Source organism: Ursus americanus, chromosome 5, assembly GCF_024610735.1.
Source record: "Ursus americanus isolate L20-20 chromosome 5, mUrsAme1.1.p, whole genome shotgun sequence".
Classification (NCBI taxonomy): Eukaryota; Metazoa; Chordata; class Mammalia; order Carnivora; family Ursidae; genus Ursus; species Ursus americanus.
In genome coordinates this window covers 36506178-36523800 of record NC_142131.1, presented here as the reverse complement: position 1 = coordinate 36523800, position 17623 = coordinate 36506178, and the positions used below count along the sequence as shown (strand labels likewise).

The 17623-nt window shown below is 39.4% G+C and overlaps 1 protein-coding gene across 14 annotated transcripts in view; it reads left to right on the top strand.

Moving 5' to 3' along the window:
• Positions 1-17623, top strand: part of MAST4 (microtubule associated serine/threonine kinase family member 4) — a 537673-nt gene that overhangs the window by 472872 nt on the left and 47178 nt on the right. For all 14 annotated transcript variants that reach the window (XM_087862106.1, XM_087862104.1, XM_045794229.2 and 11 more), the window contains 6 exons: positions 419-576; positions 2645-2720; positions 4671-4880; positions 10769-10870; positions 13407-13539; positions 17327-17394. In XM_087862106.1, coding sequence (XP_087718232.1) covers positions 419-576; positions 2645-2720; positions 4671-4880; positions 10769-10870; positions 13407-13539; positions 17327-17394 — 747 coding nt within the window. The remainder of the gene's footprint in view (positions 1-418; positions 577-2644; positions 2721-4670; positions 4881-10768; positions 10871-13406; positions 13540-17326; positions 17395-17623) is intronic.

The window sequence follows — 17623 nt, the reverse complement described above, 5'->3', positions numbered from 1 at the left end:
TTTCTGTTACTCACCTGAGAGTCAAAGTGTTTCATTGTGAGTAGTGGTCCCAGCAAGGGTACCATGCTCAGCTGAGAGCTAATCTGTCATTTCATGCCTCCAGATTCTCCAGGGTCACTTTTTTGCCTTGGCTTTGAGCAAGATCTCCCCATTTTCAGAGCCTGGGTTTTCTACAAGAGAGGAAACCATCTTTTGGGAAATGGTCCTAAAGACAAATAAGATGAAATATGGAAGGCATTTTGACCTCACATCGAAAGCAGCAAGGGTACACATTTAGATACTAGTTATTGTCATTATAACATGAAAGGGAAACAATGTACAATGGTGATGCCACCCAGGTTCACTGCTTTGATTGCGAATTCCCTTGAAGTCTATCTTTCTAAGATGGTCCTCTGACCTCACTGTGGTTTGTCCGTAGTCCTCCTCTTCCTCCCAGGAGAAGCTGCATCAGTTACCCTACCAGCCAACGCCAGATGAATTGCACTTCCTGTCGAAACATTTTTGTACTACCGAAAGCATTGCCACGGAAAACAGATGCAGGAACACGCCCATGCGCCCCCGTTCCCGAAGCCTGAGGTGGGTGGACCTGATTGAAAAATGTATTGAATTATCTGTTTTTAACCATTTTGAGGGAAGCGTTTTGATCCTCCAACTCATCTACGTGTTAATTGATTTGTGAAGTACCCCAAATATAGTGTGATTTTTCCCATCTCTACATGATATTGTTAATTACCACTGAAAGGCATCGTACTGCTTTTCGTTTAAGTTCTCTCGATTTGTTAATTGGGGTAGTAGCAATAATCACGAGGTACTAAAGGGATCTCCTGTAAAACCTTCTTGCTGTTGGAAATTTCAAGACGACCCGATCGTGGTGCAGGAGTACTTAATGTTCTTTTTTTAAGAGGGGTAAGCTGGCTAAAAAGGAAGGACAGCAAAAAGAAAAGGATTTTCATTCAGATCCCACATTATAAAAGTTCACCCAGATTTTTCATCTTTCTTCCCTTCATGAGTTTTACTTGTTCCAAGCTTATGAATAAGTTGTTAGGAGTTTGTGTCCCTTAAATTTTGACATTGAGTAGGGCCAGATATATGTAGAGAGAGATAGATTTGTCTTACAGGTTTTTTGGTTTTTTGTGTGTTTTTTTTTTTTTTTTTTTTTTTTTTTTTTTTTTTTTTTTAGGATGTAGACTCTAAAACAGATTTGTGTTCAGGATGTTTATTAGGGAGTAGCTCAGGATTTATACCATGTAAGGAAGGCAAGCAAACTGACTTGGGCAGAAAGAAATCTAGCTGCCACACAGCCAACTCCACAGGGAGCTCTCCGGATGGCATGACCCGTCAGAGTTGTCTGTCTGTGCCAGATGGCCCTTACTTTTTACCCCTACCTCAGTCACCAAGTGTGGTTCCCAGGGAAGGACATGGCCTGGGTGAGGTGACGAGAACTGAGGCCATCTTTGAAGGGACTGCTGGCTGACGGCTTCTGCAGTCGCGGCCGCTGGGGGTAGCAGTCCTTCTCTGCAGGATGGTCGAGGCAGTCCATCTCCACAGTATGAAATCTTGGTGCCATAGAACTGGTGTACTTTCCTGTGTAAGATTTTACTGTAAAAACAGTTTGTCAGGTGCTCAGTTGAACATCAGAGTTTACTGAGGAGGGTTTTCCCCTTTGTACCTTTTTTTTTTTTTTTTTTAAAGTAAACTCTACACCCAACATGGGGCTCAAACTCATGACCCCAGGACCAAGAGTCTCATGTTCTACTGACTGAGCCAGCCAGGTTGCCCCCCTCTTTGTACCTTTTTTATTTAGTATATAATAAACTGATAGTAAATGTAGCCCCATTGCGTAATTTGGGAATGTGTTATTATTTTGAGTTAAGGAATAAAAGGTCAATTGTATGAATTTATTTAGGGGCACTATATTTTACCACATGGTTGCCCATTTTATGGTTTTATGAAGGGAGTTCCTTGGATATCTAGCACAGGCTGTGTTCTCCCAGAAATGTAAACACTCGCACTGAAGTTGCATAACTCTGTAACACTAGGAAGAAATATGAACCTACCATTGAAATAAAAGCACACCACAGTTACATGCCTCTGTTTCATATCGGACGTAATGCTTACCTCAGCACCCCAAATAAATATTCGCTAGGCCAGAAAATGGATTTCAGTGGCGACACCTGTGCCGTGGAAGACGCTCAGACCTCTTCAGTGGTACGTGGCAGAGCACAGGTGTAGGATAAAAGTGTGAAATTATACTGTTCGGTGTGTCCTAGATGTTGCTGTTTGTAACGATCCTTTTTTGTTTTATATTGCAATTCGTTAATTGGTTTCCAGAACTAGAGAAATGCATTCTACATACAGAATATAATCTCAATTTAAGAACATTTCTGAACTAGTTTTATATCGTAGCTGTAATTACTTTGTGGCATTTCATTTCTAGATCTTCCTTTTTGAATCCTATTCAGGGTGTCAGTATTTGTGGGTATTTATGTATGTACTAATGACTGATTTTGTAGTTTATTACCTAATACACTTTTCTTACAAAGGTTGTATAGTACTTTTGATCCACCCAATTGTTTATAAATAAAAAGCTTATTTTCATTTCATGCTGAGGCAAGTTTAAAAGGGTAATTTGCTTTGCTTGCAGCCCTGGACGTTCTCCCGCCTGCTGTGACCATGAAATAATTATGATGAACCATGTCTACAAAGAAAGGTTCCCGAAGGTAATGAATTGAATTGAAGATGCCTAGCATCTAAAGGAACAGGCAGCTTGGGCTTGGGCGTAGCATCTGTAAGGTGGTTTTGTTATGGAGAGCGATGGTCCAGTCCAGTAGTAATGAATTAGACTTGTGTAAAACAGCCCCACAGCTTCTAAGAAAGGTAAAATCACTCAACATTTTTTTTTTAATTGGCTGAGGACTAGCCACACTCTCCGTGTGCTAAACTGCCTCTACAGCAAATTCTGATGGTTGCCCCACCCACTGGGTGGGCCTGATGAGGTGCCCCAGGGAGAGGGAGCCTCCACACCCACGGGCTCCGTCAGGCAGCAACCGTTTTTCTTCCTTAGAAACCTGTAGAATGGGTATGTGACGATTGTCTTTTTTCTTAAAACAAACAAACAAACAAACAAAAAACCCTTGTTTTTCTTTTGTGTGACTTCCTATCTCTTCAGCAATTATATGTCTAACCCTGTTACTTTAGAAGGGAAGGGACAGTTGCAGTGTACCCCAGTAGACTGGCAAAGGGAATTCACGCTGAGCCAGAGAGGACTTGCTGAAGAGTCGTTGACAGACGGCCTGGCTGCAAAAACCTGCCATTGCACGCCTCCAGTCACCTGCTTTCCACGGCCTTTCCCCGGGTGTTCCTACACATTCAGGAGGAGACAGCCTTTCCATCGTGTTCCTGTTCCTCCCCAGCTACTTGGGTAGCCCTAGGCAAGAAAACGAAAGGAAGTCTCTGGTTTCATAAATCACGAGTAGAGTACTTATTATTTGTAATGAACCCAACATTGATGTCATTGATTAAAGCCGTCTTAGCTATTAATTACATGTCCCTTGTTCACCAGGGAGCTAGGTCCTGACTCTGTGTAGTTACTGCTGGTTAGGATTTTGGAGAGAAGCAGGAGGCAGAGGGGCCCCCCTCCTCCCGCATAGACAGTTAATATAAGCAGCAGATACCAATTAGGCACTAGGGCATCACAGAGAATGAAATCAAAGTTGGAAAGGAGATTTTCGATATATGTACCCAAGGAATCTCCGTGGCCTTTCGCACAAGATGTAGCTTTTTGAGAGAAGGGTAAGTATGTTCCTGGTACATTAAAACCTACTGAGCAGAACAACTCTTGGCCCACCCTGTGGAATTCCAGCAACAGTCCTGAGTGCTGAATAGGTAAAAACATAATGATATTTTTGAGCATCTTATCTGAAAGAAAGAGCCCGAGATCTAAAATGAAAGCATAACAATGCACAGTATTGTTCGGCTTATTTGAAGAAGCTTACGTAGACTATTTTATATTTGATAGGATAGAAAAAAAAATAATTATCACCCTAGGGTGGTCAGTTTCCCTTATATACCTCAAATCTTTCTTCCATGTGATTAGGCTGCTGTTGCTGCTTTAAAAAAAAAAAAAAAAGTAGACTTTAAATGAGCAACTGGGTGTTATATGCAACTGATGAATCACTCAATTCTACCTCTGAAACTAACATTACAGTATATGTTAATTAAGTTGAATTTAAATTAAAAAAAATTTTAATAGACTTTTTTTTTTTAGAGCAGTTTTAGGCTCAACAAAAATTGAACTGAAAGTACCGAGAATTCCCATATACCCCCTGACGATGCCCCCCCAGCTCACCCCCACACATGCCAGCACACCCACCCACACACCCTCCTCCCATGATCATCCCCCACCAAAGCGGTCCATTTAACAATCGATGAATGTGCCTTGACACCTCATAATCACCCAAAGTCCATAGTTAACATTTAAGGCTCACTCCTGGTGGTATACATTCTGTGGGTTTTGACAAATATGTAAGGACATTATGTATACACCATTAGTTTCGAGAATTCTATTTCATAATTTGTGGAGGTCTCTGAAAATACCAGATAAATGTGATGATTGTCCACATGTGTGTTTTGTCATATTTCATCTGTGTGCACATGTCTTCTCTAAATAGGCTACGGCTCAGATGGAGGAACGTCTGAAGGAAATTATCACCAGCTACTCCCCTGACCACGTTCTTCCTCTAGCAGATGGAGTGCTTAGTTTCACTCACCATCAGATTATTGAACTGGCTCGAGATTGCTTGGATAAATCCCACCAGGGTCTCATCACCTCACGATACTTCCTTGAATTACAGCACAAATTAGATAAATTGCTACAAGAGGTATGAACCACATACCGTATAAAGTTTTCTGATTTGTTTTGCTTTTCCCCTGAAAAAAGAAAAGATTTCACGAGTGCATTTGCTTCCACGTTTTAACCATGAGATAGAGTTCCTATTCCAGGGAAGCAAAGAAGAAAAAACTAGAGTTCATATTCCAGGGAAGCGAAGAAGAAAAAACTAGAGTTCATATTCCAGGAAGCGAAGAAGAAAAAACTGGAGTTCATATTCCAGGGAAGCGAAGAAAAAACTAGAGTTCATATTCCAGGGAAGTGAAGAAGAAAAAACTGATTGCTACTTGCTATAAATTGATGGTCGTCATCATTTGTAGTAATAGAAAGTTAATGTAATAACCTTTGCAGGAACCTCGGGACCCAACAATCTATGGCTTTGGGATAAGTGGATTGCGAAGGATTTTGAGGCAGTGATTTTCCCCCCACCCCAACCATAAAGTTATAAATTGCCTGAGAGCATGTGTGTTATTTGATGATGCTATCTAGGTCTAATATCTGGAGAAGCTAAATGGAAAATGGCTGGCTTCTTCCAGGCCTGTGTCCTATTAATTAACCTGCACGTGCTAGTGGGTAGTAAATGGTAACTTATATTTTCATTAGGGTCAGTTCCTCTTCTAACAAAATATCCAATTTCCAAAAGACAGATAAACACAGGACCTGCCTGAGCCTAACACTTGAATGCTTAGCTCCTGATAACACCCAGGACGGGAAGGAATGTGTCTGGTGCGATGCAATTAGTGCATATATTGCTCTTGCGACCGAAATTGATCAGCCACAGCCCACAAGTAAAACCTATTTAGCTTATGTATTTGGATATATTGTATTTCTCTACCTCATAGGGCAGAAGTTATGCCCATGTCAGCATGATTGTAGGTGGTTTTCTCTACTCCTGAATATATAAATAATTGTGTGGACCTGAAGGAAAATAATAGCATCCTAGTTTTTTGGAAATTCCTCTGTGTTTGCCCCTACTGAATTTAGTCCTGGCGAGATGAGACGATCTCTCTCTGACCAGCAGCCACTTTGTTTCTTTTCTTTCCCATCCAAACATCCCAGCAGAGTTTTCTGTACTGTGTTCCCATTGCTCCTGTTTCAACCTATCGTAGTCCATTAAGGCAGTGTTTCTCACCGTATTTTAGGGGTGGTGAATACAGTGTTTTTGGTTTTTGTTGTTCATTTCCAATTTGTCTCGCACCAATTCTCCTGTAAATTAAAATGAAAATAAATTTATAGGGAAATGATCATCCATTTGGGTGTATAAGAAATGTAAAAATGGAAGAGCTGCTAAATGGTTAACAAGTCATCACAGACGGCCGATAGCAGCATAGGCTACAGTGGCTGTGTGGGCAGCGATTTTGTCTGTCTTTTTCATCTAGAATAGGTCTAACACATGGGAGAACTCTTGTTGAATGAATGGCTTCTGACCTCTCACTAAACTCACTGAAGTCCACCGTCCTCCTTACTGTCATATCCACTGGACATTTTCCCAGAGCAGCCTGTTTGACTAGAATATTATATTTAGCAATACTAAAATTTTCCTTTTGTCTCTTGCTAACCCCTCTCCTTTCAAGATATTCGTAGTACCTCTGTTTCTTCTCTGCTTCTTCCAAGGGCTCTTCTAAGTTGCATTTTCTAAAAGTTAGCTTTCCCGTGATGTGATTCGTGGTCCACTGCTCCTCCCCTCTGGGGACCTTGTTGGCTATCTTAAAGACCCATGAGCTCTAATGGCTTCCATTCTGTATCTCAGATCTGCAGCTCTGTCTTAGATTTCAAATTCATGTGTCTGCCTGGCTATTGAGTATCTTTCCACCAAGGCAGTATCCTAACCCCCAAATTCTTGCTTCTGTGAGGCTGTAAGAACATCTAACAGTCTTGATGGCTCCATTTCACCTACAGGTAAAAACCCTAACATGGCCTGTTGAGCACAATGCATTGTTAATGATCTGTTTTGGGGTTTCACTTTAACAGCATGAGAGGGCTCTTTGAAAGGACAGGGATCGCATCCAAATCACCTTGAACTCTCCAGTGCCTAGCACTGTGGCTGGTACTTGCTTCCTCAGTAACTATGGAAGGAAGGGAAGGAAGGAGGGAGAAAGAAGATATGTATGTATGCATGCCAAAATATTTTATTTATCATCAAATAATTCACTTCTGTTCGTTTAATCAAATCAGCTCCTGAAAAAATGCACGGAACACTATGCGTATTACTTGCTATGAGAATATCTTGAAAATGATATTTGTTAAATGGTGCATTTTTTAAAAGATTTTATGTATTTGAGAGAGAGAGAGAGAGAGAGAGAGCACAGGGTGAGGGAGGACACAGAGGGAGAAGCAGACTTCCCACTGAGCAGGGAGCCCGAACGCAAATGCATGGCTGGATCCCAGGACTCTGAGATCATGACCTGAGCCGAAGGCAGATGCTTAACCAACTGTACCACCCAAGTGCCCCAAATGGTGCATTTTTAAACAGAAGAAGCAGATAAGAGATAAGAGAGTAACTCTGTTGTCAGCCTCACAGTTCTGTCCCAGGGTATTACCATAATTACTAGTTTAGTCCTGTGTTTTTCATTCCTTCAGAGGCTTTCTCTGAAAAGGATAGAATCAATATCCAAAGCTATTTACTTTGAAATCTGCCCCCAATGGGGTGCCTGGATGGGTCAGTCATTTGGGCATCTGACTGTTGATTTTGGCTCAGGTCATGTTCTTGGGGTTGTGGGATCAGCCCTGAGTTGGGCTCTGCGCTCAGCATGGAGTCTGCTTGTCCTTCTCCCTCTGCCCCTCCCTCCTGCTCATTTTCTCTATCTCTAAAATAAATAAATAAAATCTTTTTTAAAAAGTTCCCCCCACACACACACTGAATTTTATTTCTACCTAATAGACCTGGCAGATTGTTTCATGGCAGTTATAAAAAAAAAAAAAATCTTAGGTTTCAAAAATCATGTGAATGCACCATATAATAGATAAAAATTATTGAATTTGAGGTTGCCTGGGTGGCTCAGTTGGTTAGCGTCCAGCTCTTGATTTTAGCTCAGGTCGTGATCTCAGGGTCCTGGGATGTAGCCCTGTGTTGGGCTCCACAGGCTGAGAGCCCACTTAAGATTCTTTCTCCCTCTTCTTGCCCTTTTCATGCCCTCTCTCTCTCTTTCTCAAAGAATTTAGATTATATATATATGTGTGTGTGTGCGTGTGTGTGTGTGTGTGTGTGTGTGTATAAAGTTTGTATTTAGGAAAATTCATCTCTTCAGCAGAGAAGCATGTATACTTGTGGTATGAAGAGCATTTTTTGGTATGAATAGGAATGTTTTCTTATTTATCTTCACAGATAAACATTTTCTTCAGTCAGTCCTTGTGGGAAAATTAAAACAATCTTCAGACTCACACTGACAGTGTCCTTCCAGAGTTTGGAGCTAAACAGTCACAGGGGAACTGTGCCTTTTAGATGGAGCCCTTATTGTGGGAATTGCCTTTGCCTTCCCCAGGATGCAATTGTTGTCACTTCCCAGCTGTGACATTGTGTGCCTGCCGGGTATCTCCTGTCCACTTTCCCTATTGTCAATTTTTGCGGGCCCAGGCAGGGTCCCCCTGTGGCTTTGAACAGCTTGATTAACTGATGCCTTTTTAAAGTCCTGAGGTCTAGGTCAATTCCAGATGAATGCTTTTATGTCTCCATTTGTTTTCTCACTTAGGTGTATTTGCCAAAGAAAATACTACACATAGGAAACTATAACCTACTCAAATATGGGTCTCAGTATTTTTTATAGCAGTCAACGCTTAAAACACAAACACAGAGTATCCATTAGTGTTGGCGCCTGCTGTTGGCAGCCTGGAAACTCTCTCTTCTCCTGCTAACTGTGATTTTTGTTTGGTGTTGTCTTAACAGAACTCCCTCCGCAATAATGTTAGTAGATAAAATATTATTTGAATTAACATTACCCATTGTATCTTTTGGCCTTAGTTACAGCTGATAATTCTTAGATGTAAGAAATAGGAACGAATCTATTATTTTTACAGTTTTTAAAATGGAATTTGTGTAATCTAAACTGACTAAAGATTTTTTAAGATACAGAATTCTTGTTTCTCTTTGAAGAGTTCAGCAAAACATGTTCGGGCTTTTTAGATTTTCTTTATAATCCTGAATTTATAAAGCTGTAAATATTACAAAGAGGAAATTCTGTATGTAGCCCAAATTGTCAGTCACTAAGTTGGATGGCTTTTTTTGCTTCATCTTTAAGATTTTCTGTTTAGTTTTGATTGAGAATAAGCTATAAAGACGGCATACAGGCATATCGTGCCATTCATTATATCTTCCAAAGTCTCTTCTTGGTGTAAAACAAAAATTGGAAAGAAAACTTAGAGACAGGGGCGCCTGGGTGGCACAGCGGTTAAGCGTCTGCCTTCGGCTCAGGGCGTGATCCCGGTGATCTGGGATCGAGCCCCACATCAGGCTCTTCTGCTATGAGCCTGCTTCTTCCTCTCCCACTCCCCCTGCTTGTGTTCCCTCTCTCACTGGCTGTCTCTATCTCTGTCGAATAAATAAATAAAATCTTAAAAAAAAAAAAAAGAAAACTTAGAGACAGTTTAAATATTATGTATATCTCCTTATATATGTTCTAGCATCCCAGCTGGTTCCTAGGACCTATAGTTTTTGTTATGAGTTGGTTTTCTTTGAATACATTCTGTTCCACAATTATTCACCAGCAGTCATTTTTACCTGTGTTGTGTTTTTTTTTTTTTCTTTGAAATGTTGGGCTATTTTGCTTTTGCCTGTATATATTTCCTGTACCTACGTTTTAGAAAGCTGCTTTTGATTTGATGGCCTAAAATCAGCAGACCTGTTACTACTAAGTTTAACCATTTTTCACAGATTTGGTCTGCCACTTCTTTTCATGAGAGGGCTGGTTCTTAGAATAAAGCACCCTCAATGATGTTTTCAAATGCTTATTAGTATGTCTGTGAAATCATATTCTGTTACACGAGTATCTTCTTGATATGTTTTTTTAATCCTTAGAGGAAAGTAAATCATAACAATTTAAAAATTATGACAGCCTTAAAGTGAGCATGCATAGAAATTTACATGGTTAAACTTTTACAACTTAGGTTTTATGTCTGCCTTGATACAGATTTACCTCGTTTCTTCAAGAAAATATCATTGAAAATTAAAATGACTCAAACTGAGTTTTATTCTCAGGATATTTTTTTGTGCTTGATTAGGCAACATATAACATAAAATTTAAAAAGACAGAAAGTCAGTTAAATTTTACTGAGTTGAGTGCCTAGGCATTATTTCTTCAATATGTGAAACCAAATTTGTATGTATATGTCCAAGTATAAATGTTATCCCCCTAACATTTGAAATAAGCAATGCCCACTTCTTACACATTATAAAATAGCAAATTTATAGGCTAATTGTGGTGCCCATGTAAAATCTATTTCATAAATGTGCTAAATGCCAAAGATAACAAAAGCAGCCGTTCACTGTGTTAGCCATTTCGTACTTCATTCTGCGACATCTGGCAAATCAAGGTTCCTTATCAGCCGCCCACTCCACATGTACCATGTGCCTAATGTGTTATCATCTGTTAATCTCTCCATCACTCATGGTTCACATTGAGAGTTTTAACATTTGATTTTTAACACAGAATAAATCAAAGTTTTACAATTGAAATTTAGCTAATAGAGCCGTTTTGTAGATAAAGAACTTTAATGGTGTCCATTTGTGAACGATAATGTTCGCTTATCAGTCTTTGAAAAGTATTTTCTAGATCTCTCCATTTTCACATATTTGCAATTATCTATGCAAATATGTGCTTTGCTGGTTTTCTTTTCCATTAACTAGAGCAGCCCTGTCTCACCTTTCTTTTCATTGCTTTCTCTTAGGCTCACGATCGTTCAGAAAGTGGAGAATTGGCGTTTATTAAACAACTGGTTCGAAAGATCCTAATTGTGATTGCCCGCCCAGCTCGGTTATTGGAGTGCCTGGTAAGTTGCCCCTAGAGGGGCCTCCATTATTTATTGTTAACTGTGGGAAAGCAGTGAGCCTCAGAAACCTCCAGTTTCATTTGGCTTCAAAGACCAGAGTTAAATGGAAAGAGTCAACAGGAACTACAACTTGTGAATGTTTATGGCACATCCACATGGGATTCTGTTTTCTGGTTTTAAGTAAAAATTCTAGGACTTGTACTGTGTTGAGTGATAATCATATCACATTCCGGTCAGACTGGAAAGATCATCATGAACTAATGGGCTTCACCTTATCTCAGCACCATTACTGTGTGATACCTAATTTTAAACACTTGTTGGGCCTCACTGTTTTGGAGTTGGCAAGATGCAGAGAGAGGGAAATCAGAGAAAGGATTTCTCATAACCTGCTGTTACTAGTATCTGTTCTTAAAACGTGGTGTGTTAAATATAGATGCTTGGTGGCAGCCCACTTTGGAGAGTATAGTAGGGTCCCAAATAGACTGGACGAAGTGAGACTTTCAGAGATGAGTTCATTTTGCCAATTATATTGTCCTTGGTCATTTTCCTATTTTAAAATCTTCGTGTCTTGTAATTTTGGTTGAAATTTCAGTCCACACTGTGAACAAGTATGAAGCTTTGAACATAAGAATAGTTTTAAGGGGCTTAACGTGATATCAGCACTCACTTTTCAGTTCTGCTAGCCAGAATTATACATTCACACATATACGTATAGGGTGGTATTGCTAGGATTTTGCCTTTATTTTGATTAACATTCATAGCTTTTTATAATAGTGAAATGTTCACAGGCATAGTGAGTCATGGGAGAGGGGAAATCTTGAGGAGACAGGGAGGGGCATGGTGGAGTACGTGTTTCCATTAGTGGCCAGGACCCTTAGAACCACAGAATCAAAAGCACCATTTGGCATTGTCTCTGGGAGGATAAAGGGGAACAAATACTCTGGATGCTTCTGGGAGAACTGTGTGACTGGCAAATGCAAGCAAAAGGAAGTCTGATTTTTGTACTGCGTCTCCCATTGTACTTTTTGAATTATGCACCACATGCTTGTACTTCCTGCATTTGTTTAATTTGGGGAAAAAATAGCATTTAGCACTAAGACTTGTTTCTCTGGACAGCAGCAGATATGCTAATAGAAAATCTTGCCTTAAAAGTGGAAATGACTTTTTTCAGTAATCACTGCTCACCAGAAGAGAAGAAGTAAAAGGGCAGCCTCTCAAGGATAGAAACAAGTGAACTTAAAAGTAGAATTGAAAACGTGGCTATTTTCAGCACTATTTAAAGCTCAGATGAAACTGGGGATTCAGAGTTTTAGGGATTGTTTCCCAACTAGTGGTCTTAGGCCTGCTGTTTCAGGCCTGTGCTGTGTTGTAGGTTTCTAGAAGGGGCGCTGAGTGTATACATTGGTTTTGGCTTTACTCATTTGCAGCGAGCTTTTTTTTACATGGCCTTTAGAAACCCTTGAGTAATTCTCAGGTGAAATGCTAATATTCTGAAGTTGCCTAGTTGGGGTATTAATCAAAATGGGAAACATCCTGAGGGGAAAAAAATCTAGGAAATATAACTGAAAATAGCCTCTGTGGTTTAAATCTGCAACATAATTGTATACAATAAATAAACCCATGGCATCCATTTAGGGTGGTGGAATCCGAAAGATTTTTATTGCATCCTAGAAGTAACAGACAGCCAAAGCAAGTAAAATACATAGGCAAAATGTGCTACCAAATTTTAAAATAGAGACAGGTCATCAAAAGCATTAATTTTGTAATTTTGTCTTTTTCTTTCTTAATCTCCACATTACATGAATATTAATTTTAGAGTGTACTGATAAAAAGTGGTAATTCTGATATTTTTAAAAAATACTTTTGCACCCTTTTGTACTAATGGAGTGTCCTGCAAAACCTTTGAGAATATGTATTCTAGCATTACTCTTTTTGTGGCTGTTTGTGCAAAAAGAGAAACTGAATCTTCGGGATGAAATTTTGGATTTTAGGGGTGCCTGGATAGCTTAGTCGTTAAACATCTGCCTTCGGCTCAGGTCGTGATCCCAGGGTCCTGGGGTCGAACCCTGCATCGGACTCCCTGCTCAGAGAGGAGCCTGCTTCTCTCTCTCCCACTCCTCCTGCTGTGTTCTCTCTCTAGCTGTCTTTCTCTGTCAAATAACTAAAAAAAAAAAAAAAAAAAGAGAGAGAGAGAGAGAGATTTCAGATTTTAAAATTTTACTAAAAAGGCATAACAAATTTTAGACATCATTTTCGATAAGATAGCAATAAGATATCTTAAGAGTTGCATTACAAGAAAATTGGAAGCGGTCGCTATATGAGTTACCAAGAACGTACATGTATTGCCTTAGAATATGAAAGGCTTCAGATATGAAGTACAAATTACATACTTCTTAAAAGTCATTTGCTTCATTTCTGCATAAATAACCCACAACCATGTATATCCAACAGATTTTATTGTGAGAGGAATTTATGTAATAAAACCTCAGAGAATTTTGGCTCAAATAAGTATACATCTGTGTTTGTCTTTTGCTAGGAATTTGATCCTGAAGAATTTTACTACCTATTGGAAGCAGCAGAAGGCCATGCAAAAGAAGGACAGGGTATTAAAACTGACATTCCCAGATACATCATCAGCCAGTTGGGGCTCAATAAGGATCCTTTGGAAGGTATGTACCTTGGTTGGGCTGACCTTTGACTTGATTATGCACTGTGACTTCAGACAAGAACTTAGCAAGTCTACTTTTTCCATATAATTTGACTCTATCTGTTGAAAAGTACAAATCTGGGGACAGTTGTGCTTTGAAGAAAAAAGCAACCCTTCACTATGGGGTTTACAACTCACTATGTCGAGTCCCGAAGAGCAGGTGAACCTGACCCATTTTGTGTTGTACCTTGAGTGTGGGGAGAGGCCTTGAAATCCCAGAGGCCTGTCAGCCTGGCAATGCCACGGTGTCCTGAAAGGGTTTAAATTTCAGCCTTCTCTGAGTATTTTTTCTCTTGCAAAGCTCGGTAGGGTTCTTCTCAAGTGTACTTCTAATTTTGAAGATGTTGCTAAAGAAATTAATTGTAATTAATTTAAAAGTGACATTTAAAGTAATCAGGGAGTAATGCAACTGATGATAGATTTAGATCAAGCGCAGTGTTGGTTGGTATATTTTTGCATGTAACAAAAAAATTATGAAAAATGATAATATACAGAAAGCCAGTGGGGGGAAAATGTTTTTTTTTTTAAATATTTTATTTACTTATTTGACAGAGACAGCCATCGAGAGAGGGAACACAAGCAGGGGGAGTGGGAGAGGAAGAAGCAGGCTCCCAGCGGAGGAGCCCGATGTGGGGCTCGATCCCAGAACACCGGGATCACGCCCTGAGCCAAAGGCAGAGGCTTAACAACTGCGCCACCCAGGCACCCCGGAGAAAATGTTTTTGAAAGCTTATAGGTCTAATGTTATTAAATACACAGAAGACTAAGCACCTTGTTAGTGGTTTTTTAAAAAATCTATTATCAGTAAACTACTCACCTGCCCCCAGTTTTCCTGCTCTTTATTGTTTGGATTGTCCTTAAAAACACTTAAGTTACATACTACCTAAAAAGAGTCAAAAACGATCAGAGACTCCTTCATTCAAAATCCTCTTCCTGGCTCATTAAATTGAATTTGCAAACAGCGTTTATCTTGCTAAACTGTTTGTAATGATGGTAACTGTTGGCACGGCTCTTTTCCCATCTAAAGCCAGGGAGCCTGCTGCTCCCTGGCCCGCTCTTCTGTCGCCCCCACCTCGTTTGCTCTTACGGCCATCGGATCTTTGCTTCCAGTGAAATGATGCATGCATTCCTGGGAGATAATGCCAGATAAATTTATACTGTCCTGAAAGCAATACCACAACAGATTCATCACTTATCAGGGACTGGTGGCTGCTTTTCTGAAAAGTTCCCTGGGGAGAGATTTCCCCCCATGGCTTTTAAATTACCATCTTTACCTTTTTGAATCATGAGTGTTCAGAAATGGTTTAAATCAATGAAATAAAAAGGGCAGATGTTTAATGGTATTTAGATGAGTTTTAAAAATCTCTTCAGGCATTACAAAACGATGCCTTAGCTTCCTGCTTCAAAAGCTGACTCCTGGTTCCATTCCATTACTACTCACTGCTTGCAAATAATATGTATTTCCCAGATAATAGTTATTTAGTAGAAATCCTATTTAAAACAGAACCATCTTTTAATTTGTTTTTTTATGAAAATAATTGGAGTGGGGAGGCTGTCAAAGTATATTAGAGTGACTGTTCACGCTGGTGGAGTTGAGGTTGTTTCAGCCCTTGAATTGTAGAGCAAGTGAGCTCTTCACAGTTTTCTTAACCTGGCAGTAGAGAGCACTGTAGGCTGAACTGTGGCAGGTGAATCATCTGAGGCCCATTTATGTACCTTTACAGAGACTCTAAAAAAATCTTAATAGTGATCTTTGACAATTTTTGAATTTAGTAATACAAATTTATTCCTGGGAGTTGTGTTTTTAAGTCTTGACACTTCATTCTCTTGATTCAGATCTGAGGATGATTTTTAATCTATTTGTTACCACTTAACATGCCATTATTATAGACTCTGATCTACATTTGTTTCCCCTTCTTGTCAACATCTGTGCTAACAGACCTACAACCTGACCGTTGAAGGTTGGGGATGAGGGTGTAGAGTGGAAAAGCCCAGGTCTGCACCCTGGCACCAGCCCTGCAGGCCATGACCTTGACCGTGCTATTAAGGAGCCTCTTTGTGCCTCAGTGTTCTTTCCATAAAACCAGGGAAATGGTACCTATCTGTGAAGTTGTTTTTAGGATTATATGAGTTCATCTCTCTCCCCAAGATGCGGTAATGCATAATAAATGTTAGCTGCTGTTGCTGTTTTACTTAAACAATATTAAAATCAGTCCTTTCCTTGAGAGTCCCTGCGACTGACTACATTGTAGCTCACCTCCACGTCCACCAATCTAAAGTACTCGTCATATAAGGTGTTGACATCACTTGAATGACACCAAGAAAGCACTGGTTTGTGCTGAGCTCATTTTTATTCTTGAATTTCCCCTACTGGAAAACTAGGAAAGTTACTATCAGTCTTTAGTTATTTTAGATTCTGGAGTTTGTTGGTTTTTACCTAGAGACAACACTCCAGTGTTGTTTTGCTTCATATCTTTTATGTGTAATCTCTCCTGAAAAGGGGGATGATATTTATAAGAATATGAATACATGAAATGAGAGTCTAAGGACTAGTTTTAGATGCATACAAAAATAGGTAACTAAAAACTATAACTTCTATGTAAGTTATATATATAACTTAGTATATATGTTCAGTTTTGAAAAATTAAAAAATGTAAAGTGCCTATGATCTTACCACTCAGAGATAACTACCTATCAGAGTTTTGGAGAGAATTCCTTCATGTTCTTTTTTTTTTAATTAAACATCTTTTTTTCTTTAAATAGAAAAATTAAAATGAACAATAAGATGAATTAGGTTTCTTCATTTACTTATATAGACGCAGAGATGCATTCCATTGTAGACTGAGCAATTAAATGCCTTTTTCTTTTTCTTTTTCTTTTTTTTTTTTAATTTTATTTTGCTTTTGTCTCTTTTAACTAGACCACCAGGATAGTACTTAAGCTGGTGTCAGGCATGTGGCATCCAGCCCAAGATTGACTACTTTACAGGATGTAACTAATAGTCATAAATAACCATCAATATTCAGTGAACATTTCATTTTTGTTAGTCAACATGCTGAGAGCCTTACATGAATATCCTATATCATACTTACAAGAAACTCCCAGAGATGAATACATTATTCCCATCTTACAGTGGGGGAGAGCCTGAGGGTGAAAGGTCCCTAGTAAGTGCTGATCATGGTGGTGTTGCCAAATCTTTTCGTTGTGAAGCCCCACTTAACAACTGCTACTTCCTTTGTGACAAATGGCAAATTCTTCGTGTACTAGGCAGGGGATATCACTCAGTGGCTGCGAAGGAATGGAACGAGGAGTACTGCACCGCAGGGTGAGAATCATCTCTGAGCTGGAGTCAGTGCATCTCCGATGCCTGTCGGAGCCTGGGAAGACGTGCCTCTCTCTCGAGAACCCAATTATAAGCACAGTCAATGATACACACACACCCCCGCCTCCCAACCCTAAGATTGTGTTGGCCGGTCAGTCCCACTAGCTGAAGCGGAGGCCCCGCTCTGAAGTACCTAGTATCTAGATGTTCATGAGAAATGAGGTTCCAGGGAAGGGCATGTACTGCACATTTTCAAGAATGTCAGTTTTATTGGGTCTTGCCATTTTTGGTTTAAGATTTTCCCATGGGTACGTTGAAGTATAGAGTAAATTTTTTTTTTTTTTTTTAGATTGAAGAAGTTACTTCTTGTCTAGTTGAAATTGTCCTATTTTTCTTAAACCTTGCTTTTTTTTTTTTTTTAATTTAGAAATGGCTCAGTTGGGAAACTATGATAGTGGAACAGCAGAAACACCAGAAACAGATGAATCAGTGAGTGTAAGTATCTTTCTTGATGAAATATGGTGTTGGTTTTTCTGTTTATCGGCATCTGGAGATTTGGAGTGTGTCAATTACTTTATTTCTTCCATAAATATGTATTGTGCTTCTATGTGCAAGGCAGTAAGCATTACAATTTTAGCCCCTCCTTTCAAAGAGAAAGAAATTAATAAAAAGAAACCATGCACAAAAAATAAAAATGATAAACTTGAATAAGATGTACGAAGAA